At 39.6% G+C, this 16,196-nt stretch overlaps 1 protein-coding gene across 1 annotated transcript in view; it reads left to right on the top strand.

The window, feature by feature from the left end:
• Window positions 1–16,196, top strand: part of LOC133544058 (neural cell adhesion molecule 2-like) — a 744,172-nt gene that overhangs the window by 616,387 nt on the left and 111,589 nt on the right. The window contains exons 7-8 of the mRNA XM_061889087.1: window positions 10,843–11,012; window positions 15,205–15,350. Coding sequence (XP_061745071.1) covers window positions 10,843–11,012; window positions 15,205–15,350 — 316 coding nt within the window. The remainder of the gene's footprint in view (window positions 1–10,842; window positions 11,013–15,204; window positions 15,351–16,196) is intronic.

Below are 16,196 nucleotides of genomic sequence, written 5' to 3' on the forward strand. Positions count from 1 at the left end.
TCTGCTCCACATGCTGTAAGTCTTTGCTGTCGTCCAGCATTCTTTTTTTGTTTACTTTGTAGCTGGTTCAGTTTTAGTTTGGTTCTGCATAGCCATCCCTAAGCTTTAGTACCTTTTCTTAGGGTCCACTCCTCTTTTGTTTACTTTTGGTTTAAGCATTAGAAACCTTTTTACCTGCACGCTGCCTCCCGCTGTCGTCTGCATATTGTGAGCACGACAAACCATCGTCGTCTCACAGGACCTGTTCCCGACATCTACAAAGTAATTAGCTACCGGCTGCCAACTACTGATATTGAGGAGAATAACACAGTTACTCTGCCGAGCTCTCGACAGCACTGACACTCCAATGGTTTGCAAAAAATATTTTTAACACAAATAGGAGAAACTACATAATTTCCTACTGCACACCAGACTGTATCTCGTTTTAGAGCCCCCTTAGCATTGATCACATACTGTATGCACTCTTTGACGATTCCTCGTGTCCTCACTGCTGCTCCCTAGGGTGATGCTTGGCAGTCACTACCACATTTGAAGATCCTTCCACATGCTGGATCAAAAATCCAACATGAAGCGAACATTTTCCCACCTCAGGCAGGGCTGTTCGTGTTCTTCACACTCAACCAAAAATCAATGACTGCTCCAAGGAATGACCGCAAAACATTTATGACAAATGGCACGATTGCAGTCCACTGACAAGGATTAACAATCCTAATCTGGATCAGCACCAAATGTGAAACTGTGTACTGTGTCATTATTCACCGGATAAGGCCGCGTTACTTCACAAAGTAGTTTGTGCACAATCCTCCTTAGAGCCACAAAAACTATCGATGTCCCGATTCCAATCGTAGTCGATGTTCGCCCTTTTTAAGAATAGAATAGAATGGACTTTATTTTCATTACATTTGCATATAACGAGATTAAGGACTCCAATTTAAGGTGCGGTAGTAAGAACAAATATGGGCACAAGAGGTAATAACGGAAAAACTAAAAATTGAAATAAACAGACTACTATCCAATAAAATAATAAGCAATCCTGTGCAATATACAAAACACTATAGAAATACAAAATACTTTACAATATACAGAACAAGACAAGAGTACCGAAGTAATAAATAACAATCCGTGTCGGACGTATTGCACTCGAAGGGTAGTATTGCACAGTAGGGTATTAGGGTAGGATATTGTATAGGAGTGAATTATTATTATAAGTTAGAGTTCAAGACGGTTACAGCTCTGGGAAAGCAGCTGTCTCTGAACCTGTTTGTTCTAGTTCTGATGCACCTGTAGCGCCTGCCCGATGGTAACAGGTCAAACAGTTGGAAGCCAAGGTGTGTGCTGTCCTTGGTGATGCTTTTTGCTTTGTTGAAGTAACGGGAGTTATGTATATCCTTCAGGGAGAGCAGGGGGCAGCCTATGATTTTTTTTGCAGACTTTTTGACCCTCTGAATCGCCTGTTTGTCTGATTCAGTGCAGCTGGCGTACCACACTGTTATGCGGTACGTCAGCAGGCTCTCGACAGCGGAGCGATAGAAGGTCACCATCAGCTGTCTCTCCAGTCTGTTCTTCCTCAGCACTCTCAGGAAGTGGAGTCTCCGCTGGGCCTTCCGGATGACCGCAGTTGTATTTTGGGTCCAGGACAGGTCAGCAGATATGAGGGTGCTGAAGAACTTGAAGGAGCTGACTCTCTCCCCCTCCTCACCGTTGATGTAGAGGGGCGCGGGTCTGTAGTGTTTTTCCTCAAGTCAAAGATGAGTCCCTTGGGTTTTGTGGTGTTCAGTGCCAGATTATTCACTGAACACCACGCTGAAAGTTTCAGGACCTCATCTCTATATGCAGACTCATCCCCCCTGTAATGGGCCCTACCACCGTTGTGTCATCGGCAAATTTGATTATGGTGTTCTCCGGGTGGGCTGGACTACAGTTTAACTAATCTTTACCGCAGCTGTGACCCCGTGTTTAGACCGGGAAGGGGGGGGGGGGGGGGGGGGGGGGGGGGGGGGGACAAACTTAACTCAAAACATATTTTAAAAATTATTTGTTTTACTTTGGCCCCCCCAGAAAAACATTTCTAGTTAGTTAAATCAATCAAATTAGTTTTATAAAGCCCTAAATGACTAGTGTCTCAAACGGCTGCACAAGCCACAACGACATCCTCTGCTCAGATCCCACTTCAGGGCAAGAAAAAACTAAACCCAATGGGATTACAATGAGAAACTTTGGAGGGGACCGCAGATCGGACAACCCCCCTCCCACCCATGACTGACCGTTGCAATGGACGTCAAGTGGATCCACATCATAGTGTGAGAGTCCAGTCCATAGTGGATCTAACATGATAGTGTGAGAGTCCAGTCCATAGTGGGGCCAGCCGGAGATGGTCTTGGGTGGGGACAAGTCAGCAGCGCAGAGATGTCCTCAACTGATGCGCAGATGAGTGGTCCATTCCGGGTCTCGACTTTGAAATGCTAGCACATCATTTGTGGTCAAGCTAATAACCTACTCAGTGGCATAGTTGTTAGAGTGCCCGCCCTGAGATCGGTAGGTTGTCAGTTTTAACCCCGGCAGAGTCATACCAAAGACTATGAAAAAATGGGACCCATTACCTCCCTGCTTGGCACTCAGCATCAAGGGTTGGAATTGGGGGTTAAATCACCATAAATAATTCCCGGGTGCGGCACCGCTGCTGCCCACTGCTCCCCTCACTTCCCAGGGGGTGATCAAAGGGATGGGTCAAATTCAGAGGACAAATTTCACCTCACCTAGTGTGTGTGTGTGTGTGTGTGTGTGTGTGTTGCAACCTATCCGGGATTGAACAAAATAAATAATAGATAACAAACCATAAGAAACAGAGATTGAAACTCTTCTCAAGGGTTGAGTTCACTTTTCCCACTTTTAACAGAGAAAATAGTGTTGGTTCGAAGCAGAAGACGTTAAATGGCAGGTTTTACGCTTCATTTGGGTCGAGGGGGAGGAGCCGCAGCCACGCTTTACTGTGTATGTCGTGCTTGGCTCCGGTATAAACCGTTTGCTTGCCCAACAGGATTGCTATCGCGACATCCAGTGGACACATTTAGAACAGCAGTTTATTTAATCAAAATAGTTCAACACATTTGTATACAGTATTGGCGTTCAGACACTTTTTGTGTCTTTTTACACAAAATTTCGGATGTCCAAAAAAATAAAAAATAATTTTTTGGAAGTCTAACAAAAAAAAATAAAAAAAATACCGATAATCTATGTTTTTTTCTGTTTATATTTGCCGGGCCAAATTATTTATTATTAGTTGACTTAAAAGTAATGCGCTTTCCGGTACAATTCCTTAAATTGTGATTCGGCGAAAATTTCGATCCCAAATAGGACTCAGGCGTGTGATTGTTTTGGTCATGGCGAGCAATGTAAAGCACGTTGCCACTGGACTCTAGAGCAGTGAAGGCGCCTTCTCCGGAGTGATGAATCACGCTTTTCCATCTGGTAATCTGATGGACGGGTCTAGATTGGAGGTTGCCAGGAGAACGGTACATTTCCGACTGCATTGTGCCGAGTGTGAAATTTAGTGGAGGAGGAATTATGGTGTGGGGTTGTTTTTCAGGAGTTGGACTTGGCCTCTTAGTTCCAGTGAAATTAACTCTGAAAGCTCTAGGACAGTGGTTCTCTAATGGGGGTACGCGTACTCCTGGGGGTACTTGAAGGTATACCAAGGGCTACGTGAGATTTTTTTGAAAATATTCTAAAAATAGCAACGATTCAAACATCCTTTATAAATATATTCATTGAATAATACTTCAACAAAATAAGAATGTAAGTTCATAAACTGTGAAAAGAAATACACCAATACAATATTCAGTGTTGACGGATAGATTTTTGTGGACATGTTCCATAAATATTGATGTTAAAGATTTATTTTTTGTGAAGAAATATTTAGAATTAAGTTCATGAATCCAGATGGATCTCTATTACAATCCCCAAAGAGGGCACTTTAAGTTGATGATTACTTCTATGTGTAGAAATCTTTATTTCTATTTGAATTTATTTTTCGACAAGTTTTTAGTTATTTTTATATATTTTTTTCCAAATGGTTCAAGAAAGACCACTACAAATGAGCAATATTTTGCACTGTTATACAATTTAATAAATCAGAAACTGATGACATAGTGCTGTATTTTAACAAAAATGCTTTGTAATTATTCGGGGGTACTTGAATTAAAAAAAATGTTCACTGAAAAAAGGTTGAGAACCACTGCTCTAGGATACCAAAAGATTTTGAAAAATTCCATGGGAGGGAACAGTTTGAAGCGGGCCCCTTCCTCTTCGAACATGACTGTGCACCAGTGCACAAAGCTGGGTCCATAATGACATGGATGACAGAGTCTGGTGTGGATGAACTTGACTGGCCTGCACAGAGTCCTGACTTGAACCCGATAGAACACCTTCGGGATGAATTACAACGGAGACTGAGAGCCTGAAGACTGAGACTGACGCTGTAATAGCTGAAAAAGGTGGACCGACATTATATTTAACCCTATGGGTTAGGAATGGGATGGCACTTCAAGTTCATACGTGAGTCAAGGCAGGTGGCCAAATACTTTTGGCAATATAGTGTCTAATATACTTGGCAAACTCATCTCACCGGCTGCACGTTTCACATCCCTGGTTCACATGGTTAAAGACTGTACTCACGTGACACGTTCCCTCAAAGGAGATGCACGCTGAGGGAGACATAATTACATTTCCATATTCCTTGTTACAAACACACAGGGGGAGCATGAATTCCAGGAAGGTGCGTGTCTCTCCAGAACCTAGCCTTGAATCTGAGAGCAAGCTGCAACAAACGTGTCGTCTAAAAGCCCCTATTAAGTTGCTAATCCTCATCACCGTGGTGGAAAATCAACTAAGTTTCTTCCAATCACTTGAGAACCACAGGTTATCCGCGGGGGAATAATAGGCATTAAGCCATTAAATAGAATTTGCGAAAATTAAGGCCTTATATGTTATTAAAAAATCACTAAATGCGATGTCCAGGGGCAATAAAAATGTTGGGTTTTCCATTTAGAAAGGCATAGGTGCAGTTCACCATTATTAATGTTGATTAAAGGTGCAGTGTGATGATTGACAGGTGGAACCTTTTAATTGGCTATTGTCTACTTGTATACCAGTGGTTCTCAACCTTTTTTCTAGTGATGTACCCCCTGTGAAATTTTTTTTAATTCAAGTACCTCCCTAATCAGAGCAAAGCATTTTGGGTTGAAAAGAATACAAACCCCGTTCCCATATGAGTTTGGAAATTGTGTTAGATGTAAATGTAAACAGAATACAATGATTTGCAAATCATTTTCAACCCATATTCAGTTGAATATGCTACGAAGACAACATATTTGATGTTCAAACTGAAAACATTTTTTTTGCAAATCATTGACTTTAGAATTTGATGCCAGCAACAGGTGACAAAGAAGTTGGGAAAGGTGGCAATAAAGACTGATAAAGTGAAGAATGCTCATCAAACACTTATTTGGAACATCCCACAGGTTTGGGGGCTAATTGGGAACAGGTGGGTGCCATGATTGGGTATAAAAACAGCTTCCCAAAAAGTGCTCAGTCTTTCACAAGAAAGGATGGGACGAGGTACACCCCTTTGTCCACAACTGCGTGAGCAAATAGTCAAACATTTTTAAGAACAATGTTTCTCAAAGTCAATTGCAAGAAATTAAGGGATTTCAACATCTACGGTCCATAATATCATCAAAAGGTTCAGAGAATCTGGAGAAATCACTCCACGTAAGCGGCATGGCCGGAAACCAGCATTGAATGACCGTGACCTTCGATTCCTCAGACGGCACTGTATCAAAAACCGACATCAATCTCTATAGGATATCACCACATGGGCTCAGGAACACTTCAGAAAACCACTGTCACTAAATACAGTTTGTCGCTACATCTGTAAGTGCAAGTTAAAGCTCTACTATGCAAAGCGAAAGCCATTTATTAACAACATCCAGAAACGCCGCCGGCTTCTCTGGGCCCGAGATCATCTAACATGGACTGATGCAAAGTGGAAAATGGTTCTGTGGTCTGACGAGTCCACATTCCAAATTTTTGGGGGAAATATTCAACATCGTGTGATCCGGACCAAAGGGGAAGCAAACCATCCAGACTGTTATCGACGCAAAGTTCAAAAGCCAGCATCTGTGATGGTATGGGGGTGCATTAGTGCCCAAGGCATGGGTAATTTACACATCTGTGAAGGCACCATTAAAGGTACATACAGGTTTTGGAACAACAAATGCTGCCATTGAAGCGCCGCCTTTTTCATGGACGCCCCTGCTTATTTCACCAAGTCAATGCAATGCCACATTCAACACGTGTTACAACAGCGTGGCTTCGTAAAAAAAGAGCGTGTGTACATTCCTGGGCCGCCTGCAGTCCAGACCTATCTCCCATCGAAAATGTGTGGCGCATTATGAAGCGTAAAATACGACAGCGGAGACCCCGGACTGTTGAACGACTGAAGCTCTACATAAAACAAGAATGGGAAAGAATTTCACTTTCAAAGCTTCAACAATTAGTTTCCTCATTTTCCAAACATATGAGTGTTGTTAAAAGAAAAGGTGATGTAACACAGTGATGAACATGCCCTTTCCCAACTACTTTGACATGTGTTGCAGCCATGAAATTCTAAGTTAATTATTATTTGCCCAAAAAAAATAAAGTTTGAGTTTGAACATCAAATATCTTGTCTTTGTAGTGCATTCAATTGAATATGGGTTGAAAAGGATTTGCAAATAATTGTATTCCTTTATATTTACATTTAACACAATTTCCCAACTCATATGGAAACGGGGTGTGTAGATGTATCATTATAAGCTTAATAAACATTTGTTTACTTTAGCTACTTGCTATAAAAACAATTTTTGGTTATCTTAACTATTGTCAAAGTATCTGATAGGGACTCCAAAATGGAAATCGGATCTGAGGCTAAAAAACTTGATCGAGATCGGAGGCCGTTTTATCATGTGAGGCTAAAAAACATTGCAGCAATTACCTTCAACCTCTGCCATTACGTGTAACAATGTTGGAATGAAAAAGAAGGGTGAGAGTCCAGTAAAGCAGACTCCACTGCCCTGACAAATGCTATTAATTTAACCTCCAAGTATAAAAAAAAAAACCTTTAACTTTAGCTTCGCAGTTGCATTTCTTGTCTGGAGGATATTTGGCCTTGTGCATGTTGGGTAATAGACTACCTGTCAGTCAGTGTAATGACATCCACCAAGCAGGCCCGTCCTGCACTGCCTGTGCCGAAGATGAGGCCCCTCTTCATTTCCTCTTTGGCTTGCCGGCGTTATTATTACTTGGCTTCGGTGTTTCCTCTGCTGACTTTCAATTATCTTGCTCTTCCTGCAGGAGGCGGGGCCGCGGTCGCCGTGTTGTTCTGTTTGTGTGGGCGCGCGTCTGGATGCACACGTCCCCACTCCCCAATATTTACCATTCTCGTTGGCATGCAACATGAGACCTCGCAGAGAAGTCAATCAGCATATTCTAAACTAGGTCCTCTTATCACTTTTCAATTCAGCTGCACAAAAGGTGAGGTTAAAAAATAAAAAAATAAAAATAACGGCGCCAGTTTCAGATTGAATGTCTTATCAAAGTCATCAAATAAACAGGTGAGAATAAAATGACTTTATAGCTGGGGGTTTTTGTGTAAACAAAAGGTCAACTGTGCGCGGGTGCAAAGTTGTTAATAAAAATGTGTGACCTCCGTGTTTGTTTACTAATACACTGAAGTGTGTGTATGTATATGTATATGTATATTTATGTGTGTGTATATGTATGTATATATATATATATATATATATATATATATATATATATATATATATATATATATATATAGTTATATATATATAGTTATACGTGTGTGTGTGTGTGTGTGTGTATATGTATGTATGAATATATATATATATATATATATATATATATATGTGTGTGTATGTGTGTATATGTATATTTAAGTGTGTGTATATGTTTGTATATATATATATATATATATATATATATATATATATATATAGTTCTACGTGTGTGTGTATATATGTATGTATATATATATATACAGGTGCTGTTCATATTATTAGAATATCATGAAAAAGTTGATTTATTTCAGTAATTATATTCAGAACATGAAATTTACATATTATATCAATTCATTACACACATAGTAATATATTTGAAATGTTTATTTCTTTGAATTTTGATGATTAGTACTGACGAATACTGAAAATCCCAAATTCAGTATCTCAAAAAATTTGAATATTAGTTACGACTAGTACCAAAAAATATTTTTTAGAAATGTGGGCCAACTGAAAAGTATGAACATGGAAAGTTTCAGCATGTACGGCAATCAATACTTAGTTGCAGCTACTTTTGCCTGAATTGCTGCAGCAATACGGCGTGGCATGGAGTCCACCAGTCTGTTGCACTCCTCAGGTGTTATGAGAGCCCAGGTTGCTTTAACAGTGGCCTTCAGCTCTTCAGCATTGTTGGGTCTGGCATCTCGCATCTTCCGCTTCACAATACCCCATTGGTTTTCTATGGGCTTAAGGGCAGGTGAGTTTGCAGGCCAATCAAGAACAGGGATACCATGGTCCTTAAACCAGGTACTGGTAGATTTGGCACTGTGTGCAGGTGCCAAGTCATGTTGGAAAATGAAATTTTCACCTCCATAAAATTGGTCCGCGGCAGGCAGCATAAAGTGTTCTAAAACTTCCTGGTAGATTGCTGCATTGACCCTAGACCTCAGGAAACACAGTGGACCAACACCAGCAGATGACATGGCACCCCAGACCAATACCGATTGTGGAAATTTGACACTGGACTTCAGGCAACGTGGATTCTGTGCCTCTCCTGTCTTCCTCCAGACTCTGGGAACTTGATTTCCAAAGGAGATACAAAATTGACTTTCATCTGAAAACATAACTTTGGACCACTCAGCAGCAGTCCTGTCCTTTTTGTCTTGAGCCCAGGCGAGACGCTTTTGACGTTGTCTCTTATTGAAGAGTGGCTTTACACAAGAAATGCGACAGCTGAAGCCCATATCTTGCATACGTCGGTGCAAGGTGGTTCTTGAAGCACTGACTCCAGCTGCAGTCCACTCTTTGTGGATCTCCCCCACATGTTTGAATCGGTTTTGTTTGACAATCCTCTCCAGGGCGCGCTTATCCCTCTTGCTTGTACACTTTTTTCTACCACATCTTTGTCTTCTCTTCGCCTCTCTATTAATATGCTTGGACACAGAGCTCTGGGAACATCCAACCTCTTTGGCAATGACCTTTTGTGTCTTGCCCTCCTTCTTTAAAGTATCAATGGTCATCTTTTGGACAGTTGTCAAGTCAGCAGTCTTCCCCATGATTGTGTGTCATACAGAATCAAAACGAAAGACCATTTAAAGGCTTTTCCAGGTGTTTTGAGTTAGTTAGCTAATTAGAGTGTGGCACCAGGTGTCTTCAATATCTGACCTTTTCACCATATTCTAATTTTCTGAGATGTTGAATTTAGGGTTTTCATTGGTTGTCAGCTATAATCATCTCCTTTTTAGCAAAAAGCAATTGAAATGTATCAGTCTGTTTGGAATGAATGTATACATTCTACAAGTTTGACTTTCAAAATGGAATTAATGAAATAAATCAACTTTTTCATGATATTCTAATAATATGACCAGCACCTGTGTGTGTGTGTGTGTGTGTGTGTATATATATATATACACACACACACACATATATGTGTATATATATATGTGTGTGTATATGTATATATGTGTATATATATGTGTATATGTATATATGTGTGTATATGTATATATGTGTTTATATATGTGTATATGTTTATATGTATGTGTATGTATATATGTGTATGTATGCGTATGTATATGTACGTATGATTATATGTATGAGTATGTATATATATATTTATGTGTGTGTGTATATATATATATATATTTGTATATATATATATATATATATTTGTGTATGTATATATTTGATATTTGTGTGTGTTTATATATATATATATATATAAATATATATATGTTTATATATATATATATATATATATATATATATATATATATATATATATATATATATATATATATATATATATATATATATATATATATATATATATATATATATATATATATATATATATATATATATATATATATACATATATATATATTTTGGATTTTTTGTCATTGTGCTTCTTGCCGTTTAGCAAATTTTTGCTAGTGTCTTTTGTAATGTGTAATGACAAATGAGTCATGGGCCACAGATGGCCCCTTTGCCGCACTTGGGCACCCCTACTCTAGAAGCTAACTGTCTACGGCCATTATAGTCCTTGTACTGTAGTATATTTGTTCATCCGTTTTGATTCATCCTATGGTCACATTTGGTACACCTGCGTAATCACAACAGCTGGTTCACAAATTATTTTTTCATTTATTAATCAACAAAAACTTCACAATACAGGAGTTAAAAACAAAAAAACAGGCAGGGTCAGGAAATGGAAAGATTATCGCCCTAGTATTCCACACCACAACAAGGGTCTTTGCAGCCTGCAGGCAAGAACAGGCAACACACGTCAGCTTTGACAACACAGACACGCTTCCCGAGCAGAAGAAGCCGATCTCTCTCTGGGTGGCAGACTTTAAAGAAGTCGTAAAGCGTGTGGAGAATGTCCAACCAGCCTTTTAACTATTCACTAACTGTATAAGATACTTTTCATGAGTGCAATTTAAGGGTTGAAATACATTTTGCTCGACTATTGTGTTGTAGCACCTACGTTGTGTTTGTGCAGGAAAGGCCTGCAGCTGGAGCCATCAGATCAGTACATCCTCAGTCGCCTGGAAGGGGGGCGGGGCATGCTGACCATCCGCAACATCCGCCAGGGCGACGGAGGCTTTTACTACTGCAAGGCCACCAACAAGGCGGGTTCTCAGGAGAAAGAGCTCTTCCTCAAAGTGTTCAGTAAGTGAACCCATCTTTGACCTTCCGAAGCTCACTTTGAACTGTCAATAAATGCCAAGTTTTTCCGAGGTATCCGTTCCAAAAGTTCAGACGAAGACCAAATTGTGACGGAACAGAAGGCATTTTGTTTCATAATAAACCAAGCAAGGCAGCACGGTGGTACAGGGGTTAGTGCATGTGCCTCACAATACGAAGGTCCTGAGTAGTCCTGAGTTCAATCCTGGGCTAGGGATCTTTCTTTGTGGGGTTTGGATGTTCTCCCCGTGACTGCGTGGGTTCCCTCCGGGTATTCAGGGCTCCTCTCACCTCCAAAGACATGCACCTGGGGATAGGTTGATTGGCAACACTTAAAAAAAAAAATTGGACCTAGTGCCGGGGTCACCAACGCGGTGCCCGTAAGGACCAGATGAGTCGCCCGCTGGCCTATTCTAAAAATAGCTAAAATAGCAGCACTTAACAGTGAGCTGCCTCTATTTTTCAAATTGTATTTATTTACTAGCAAGCTGGTCTCGCTTTGCTCGACATTTTAAATTCTAAGAGAGACAAAACTCGAATAGAATTTGAAAATCCAAGAAAATATTTTAAAGACTTGGTCTTCACTTGTTTAAATAAATTCATTTGTTTTTTTACTTTGCTTCTTGTACATTTCATAAAGACAATTTTAGAGAAAAAATACAACCATAAAAATTATTTTAGGGTTTTTAAACACATACCTTTTTACCTTTTTAAATTATTTCCTCTTCTTTCCTGACAATTTAAATCAATGTTCAAGTATTTTTTTTTTATTGTAAAGAATAGTAAATACATTTTAATTTAATTATTAATTTTAGCTTCAGTTTTTTCGACAAAGAATATTTGTGAAATATTTATCCAAACTTATTATGATTAAAATAAAATAAAAAATTATTCTGGCAAATCTAGAAAATCTGTAGAATCAAATTCAAATCTTATTTCAAAGTCTTTTGAATTTCTTTTAAAAAATGTTGTTCTGGAAAATCTAGAATAAAAAATGATTTGTCTTTGTTAGAAATATAGCTTGGTCCAAGTTGTTATATATTCTAACAAAGTGCAGATTGGATTTTAACCTATTTAAAACATGTCATCAAAATTCTAAAATTAATCCTAATCAGGAAAAATTACTAATGATGTTCCATAAAAAAATGTTTTTATTTTTTCAAAAAGATTCGAATTAGCTAGTTTTTCTCTTCTTTTTTTTCGGTTGAAATTTAAATTTTAAAGAGTTGAAATTGAAGATAAACTATGTTTCAAAATTTAATTGGATTTTTTTTTCCTTTTTTCCCCTCTTTTAAACCGTTCAATTAAGTGTTTTTTCATCATTTATTCTCTACAAAAAACCTTCCGTAACGGGAAAAAAAATGTATGACGGAATGACAGACAGAAATACCCTTTTATATTTATATATATATATAGAGAGAGAGAGAGAGCGAGAGAGAGAGAGAGAGAGAGATTTATTTATTAAAGGTAAATTGAGCAAATTGGCTATTCCTGGCAATTTACTTGTGTGTATCAAACTGGTAGCCCTTCGCATTAATCAGTACCCAAAAAGTAGCTCTTGGTTTAAAAAAGATTGGTGACTCCTGGTCTATAGCGTTTCTGCTCCAAAGAATTCTTCATTCGTCACTCCAATCAACGTTTGCAAGTTTTACAATATAACTAAAACTATTGTTACTTTCTAAACCATCCCATGTGTGATGTCTGCAGGGCTGTTTTCATGTATATTTTTACGTGCTATCGTATTGTAATCAAGCTTGCGTCGATAGCAATAGCGAATATGATAACATGTTTACAAGTTGTTTCGAAAACAGTTTTAAAGAACACTTACAGTGCAAGCCAAATGTTTGGATGCACCATCTCCTCAATCAATGTGTTTTCTTTATTTTTTATGACTATTTACATTGTAGATTGTCACTGAATGCAACACAACTATGAATAAACACATGTGGAGTTACACACTTAACATATAAAGGTGAAATAACTGAAAACATTTTGTATCCTGGTTTCTGTGCTCTGATTACTGCTTTGCACACTCTTGGCATTATTTCCATTGGCTTCAAGCGCACCTGTGAAGTGAAAACTCTTTCAGGTGACTAACTCTTGAAGCTCATCGAGAGAATGCCAAGTGTACGAAAACGTAATCACAGCAACGGGTAGCTATTTTGAAGAAACCCCAATTTAAAACATATTTTCAGTTATTTCACCTTTTGTTTGTTAAGTACACAATATTATGCGAGACGCACTCGACATCCGAGTGCGCACCGGTCTCTTCTAGAGGAGGGGGTCACCCACATCTGCGGTCCTCTCCAAGGTTTCTCATTGCCATCCTACTGGGTTGAGTTTTTCCTTGCCCTGATGTGGGATCTGAACCAAGGATGTCGTTGTGGCTTGTGCAGCCCTTTGAGACACTTGTGATTTAGGGCTGTATAAATAAACATTGATTGATTGATTCAGTGACAACCTGCAATGGAGTCATGAATATAAGGAAAACACATTGAATGAGAAGGTGTGTCCAAACGTTTGGCCTGTACTGTATATATAATCAACATCGTATCAATGTCTTGTGCCTGCTGGGTAGGGGTGTAAAGGTACACAAACATTTCAGTACGTACCTCTGTTTAGAGGTCACGGTTCGGTTAATTTTCGCTATGGTAAGAAAACAACGAAATATACATTTTTTGGTTATTTATTTACCAAATTTGTAAACAATGGCTTTATCCTTTTAACATTGGGAACACTACAATAATTCTGCCCACGTTAATCAACATTAAACTGCCTCAAATTGTTGCTCAGATTAAATAAAATGACTAAACTTTTCTTCTAAATATAAAAAGTGCAACATTAGAAACAGTTTCCAGTCAACTCGTCATGCTTGATTTATTACAGCATTTGGTAAGCCTGTAGTTGATTTTTATTATGTAAATGTGATATTTTCATCAACATGTTATAGCAGGGACCCTGCCATTCAAAGCTTTTCTGTCCGTAAAACACACACTCACACACACACACCGCAAAATGAGCTAACGTTACGCTAAAAGCTAATTAGCCTTCACCTCAAGCCAGAACTGCGAGCGAACTGAGCTGAGTTTAAGTTTCTAGAAGGTCAACGGGCTCATAGTGATGTTAGTAGTAGTTGACTGGGAGGTGTTTATTATCATTTGGGGAGAGTACGCTGCCTTATGCTCACCTGCTAAACACCTATCTGTTTGACGCTTAAGCATTTACAACATGCGCTCTGAGTACGTACTGCTGATTGGCTGTTACCGCTCTGAATACGCACTGCTGATTGGCTGTTACTGCTATAAATGCAACCAATCAGATGGTTGTGTGGGTAGGAAAATGCTGGGTGCTGAAAAAGAGGCAGAAGAATCAAAGCACCCCCGTACCGAAATGGTTTAATACAAATACATGTACCATTACACCCCTACGGCTGGGTCATCACTGACCTCTGACCACACAAATGCTCGTCTGAAATGACTTCCAACAATCCAAAATGTCCTAAAGAGTATTTCCGAAACATCGGATGTTGTTTCTACAAAAACAATTCTTCCGATTTCCCTTCCTGTAGGTGTAATGTGTCCTGTTATTTTAGTCCATACAGCGTATGTTACATCAGTGTACCATTAAAAGGCCACAGTGCTGGATCTGGTCTCTTTCCATCTGTGTTGGTGATGGCTTGTTTCGACAAAGTCCCACAATCCCCTTGAGCGCTCTCCCGACAACATTTAAAAGCCTTAAGTACACCAAAGCCACAGGACGGGTTTGACGAGCCCCCTGTTAAGGAAAGCATCGCTGGAAAAGACGGTGGAAGAAGCGATCCATCATTTATGTGCCGTGCTCTTTGCCCCCCACATGCACAGCGTTTTAGGCTTGCTTATCTGGAGCTACTGAGTTTCCCCAGCACGATTTTCTACCACTTATCAGTGTGTCACAAGGGAGTCGGCTTGTGCTGGAAGAGCATCCTTCCAAACAGAATTTAGTGCTGGCTTAGAGCCAGGGAAGGGAAATGTTTTATATAGATATCTGTAAAAAAACATACCAAAAGCCCTCAGTCTTGCATCACAGTGTGTGTAGTGTTTACATCTATCATCCAGACGTTTTATGTACCCTCATGTTCTTCTCTCGCCATCTTTTTTCTTTATTTCGTCCACCTGGCCTCGTCCTGCGTGGCCTGCAGTCCAGCCTCACATCACGCAGCTGAAGAATGTGACGGCGGTGGAGAGCAATGCCGCCATGATCACCTGCGTCGCTGAGGGCGAACCTCTGCCTGACATCTCCTGGAGGCGAGCCAGTGACGGGCGGACTTTTGTGGATGGAGACAAGGTAAAAAAAAATATCACTCCCAAGATTTGGAGCTGTTGATACACATTCCGCGGACAGGCTTAAAGGCCTACTGAAACCCACTACTACCCACCACGCAGTCTGATAGTTTATATATCAGTGATGAAATATTAACATTGCAACACATGCCAATACGGCCGGTTTAGTTTACTAAATTGCAATTTTAAATTTCCCGCGGAGTTTCTTGTTGAAAATTTCGTGGAATGATGATGCGTATTAGCACGGATACTCCAGGTTACCAAACCATTTTGGACAATTCCATGCTCCCAACCTTGTGGGAACAGTTTGGAGCGGCCCCCTTCCTCTTCCAACATGACCAGTGCACAAAGCAAGGTCCATACAGGCATGGATGACAGTGTTTGATGTGGATGAACTTGACTGGCCTGCACAAAGTCCTGACCTGAACCCGATAGAACACCTTTGGGATGAATTAGAAAGCAGACTGAGAGCCAGGCCTTCTCGACCAACATCAGTGTGTGATCTCACCAATAGGAAAATGGCGGAAAATTCCTATAAACACACTCCAGTAAAAAGAACAAAACAAACAGAAAAAGTACAATTCCAAAGATTTTAAGTGGATAAACGATGCTGCTGTAGACACTCACGGTCACAAATTTACATTTTGCATTTCATGAAGACATAAAACAATTGCCACTTGCCCAAATTAATTGTTTTATTTCTAGAAATGTCCCTAGTTTTAAGAGCTGTTTGCTTATTTTCAGTCATTGACTTTACTGCAATGAGGATAGGCACCAGACACCCTAAACTACCCTAAGAAGGACAAGCGGTAGATGGATGGATTACACAACATAATCTTAATATTTTATC

This window comes from Nerophis ophidion, linkage group LG27, assembly GCF_033978795.1.
Source record: "Nerophis ophidion isolate RoL-2023_Sa linkage group LG27, RoL_Noph_v1.0, whole genome shotgun sequence".
NCBI classification, from domain to species: Eukaryota; Metazoa; Chordata; class Actinopteri; order Syngnathiformes; family Syngnathidae; genus Nerophis; species Nerophis ophidion.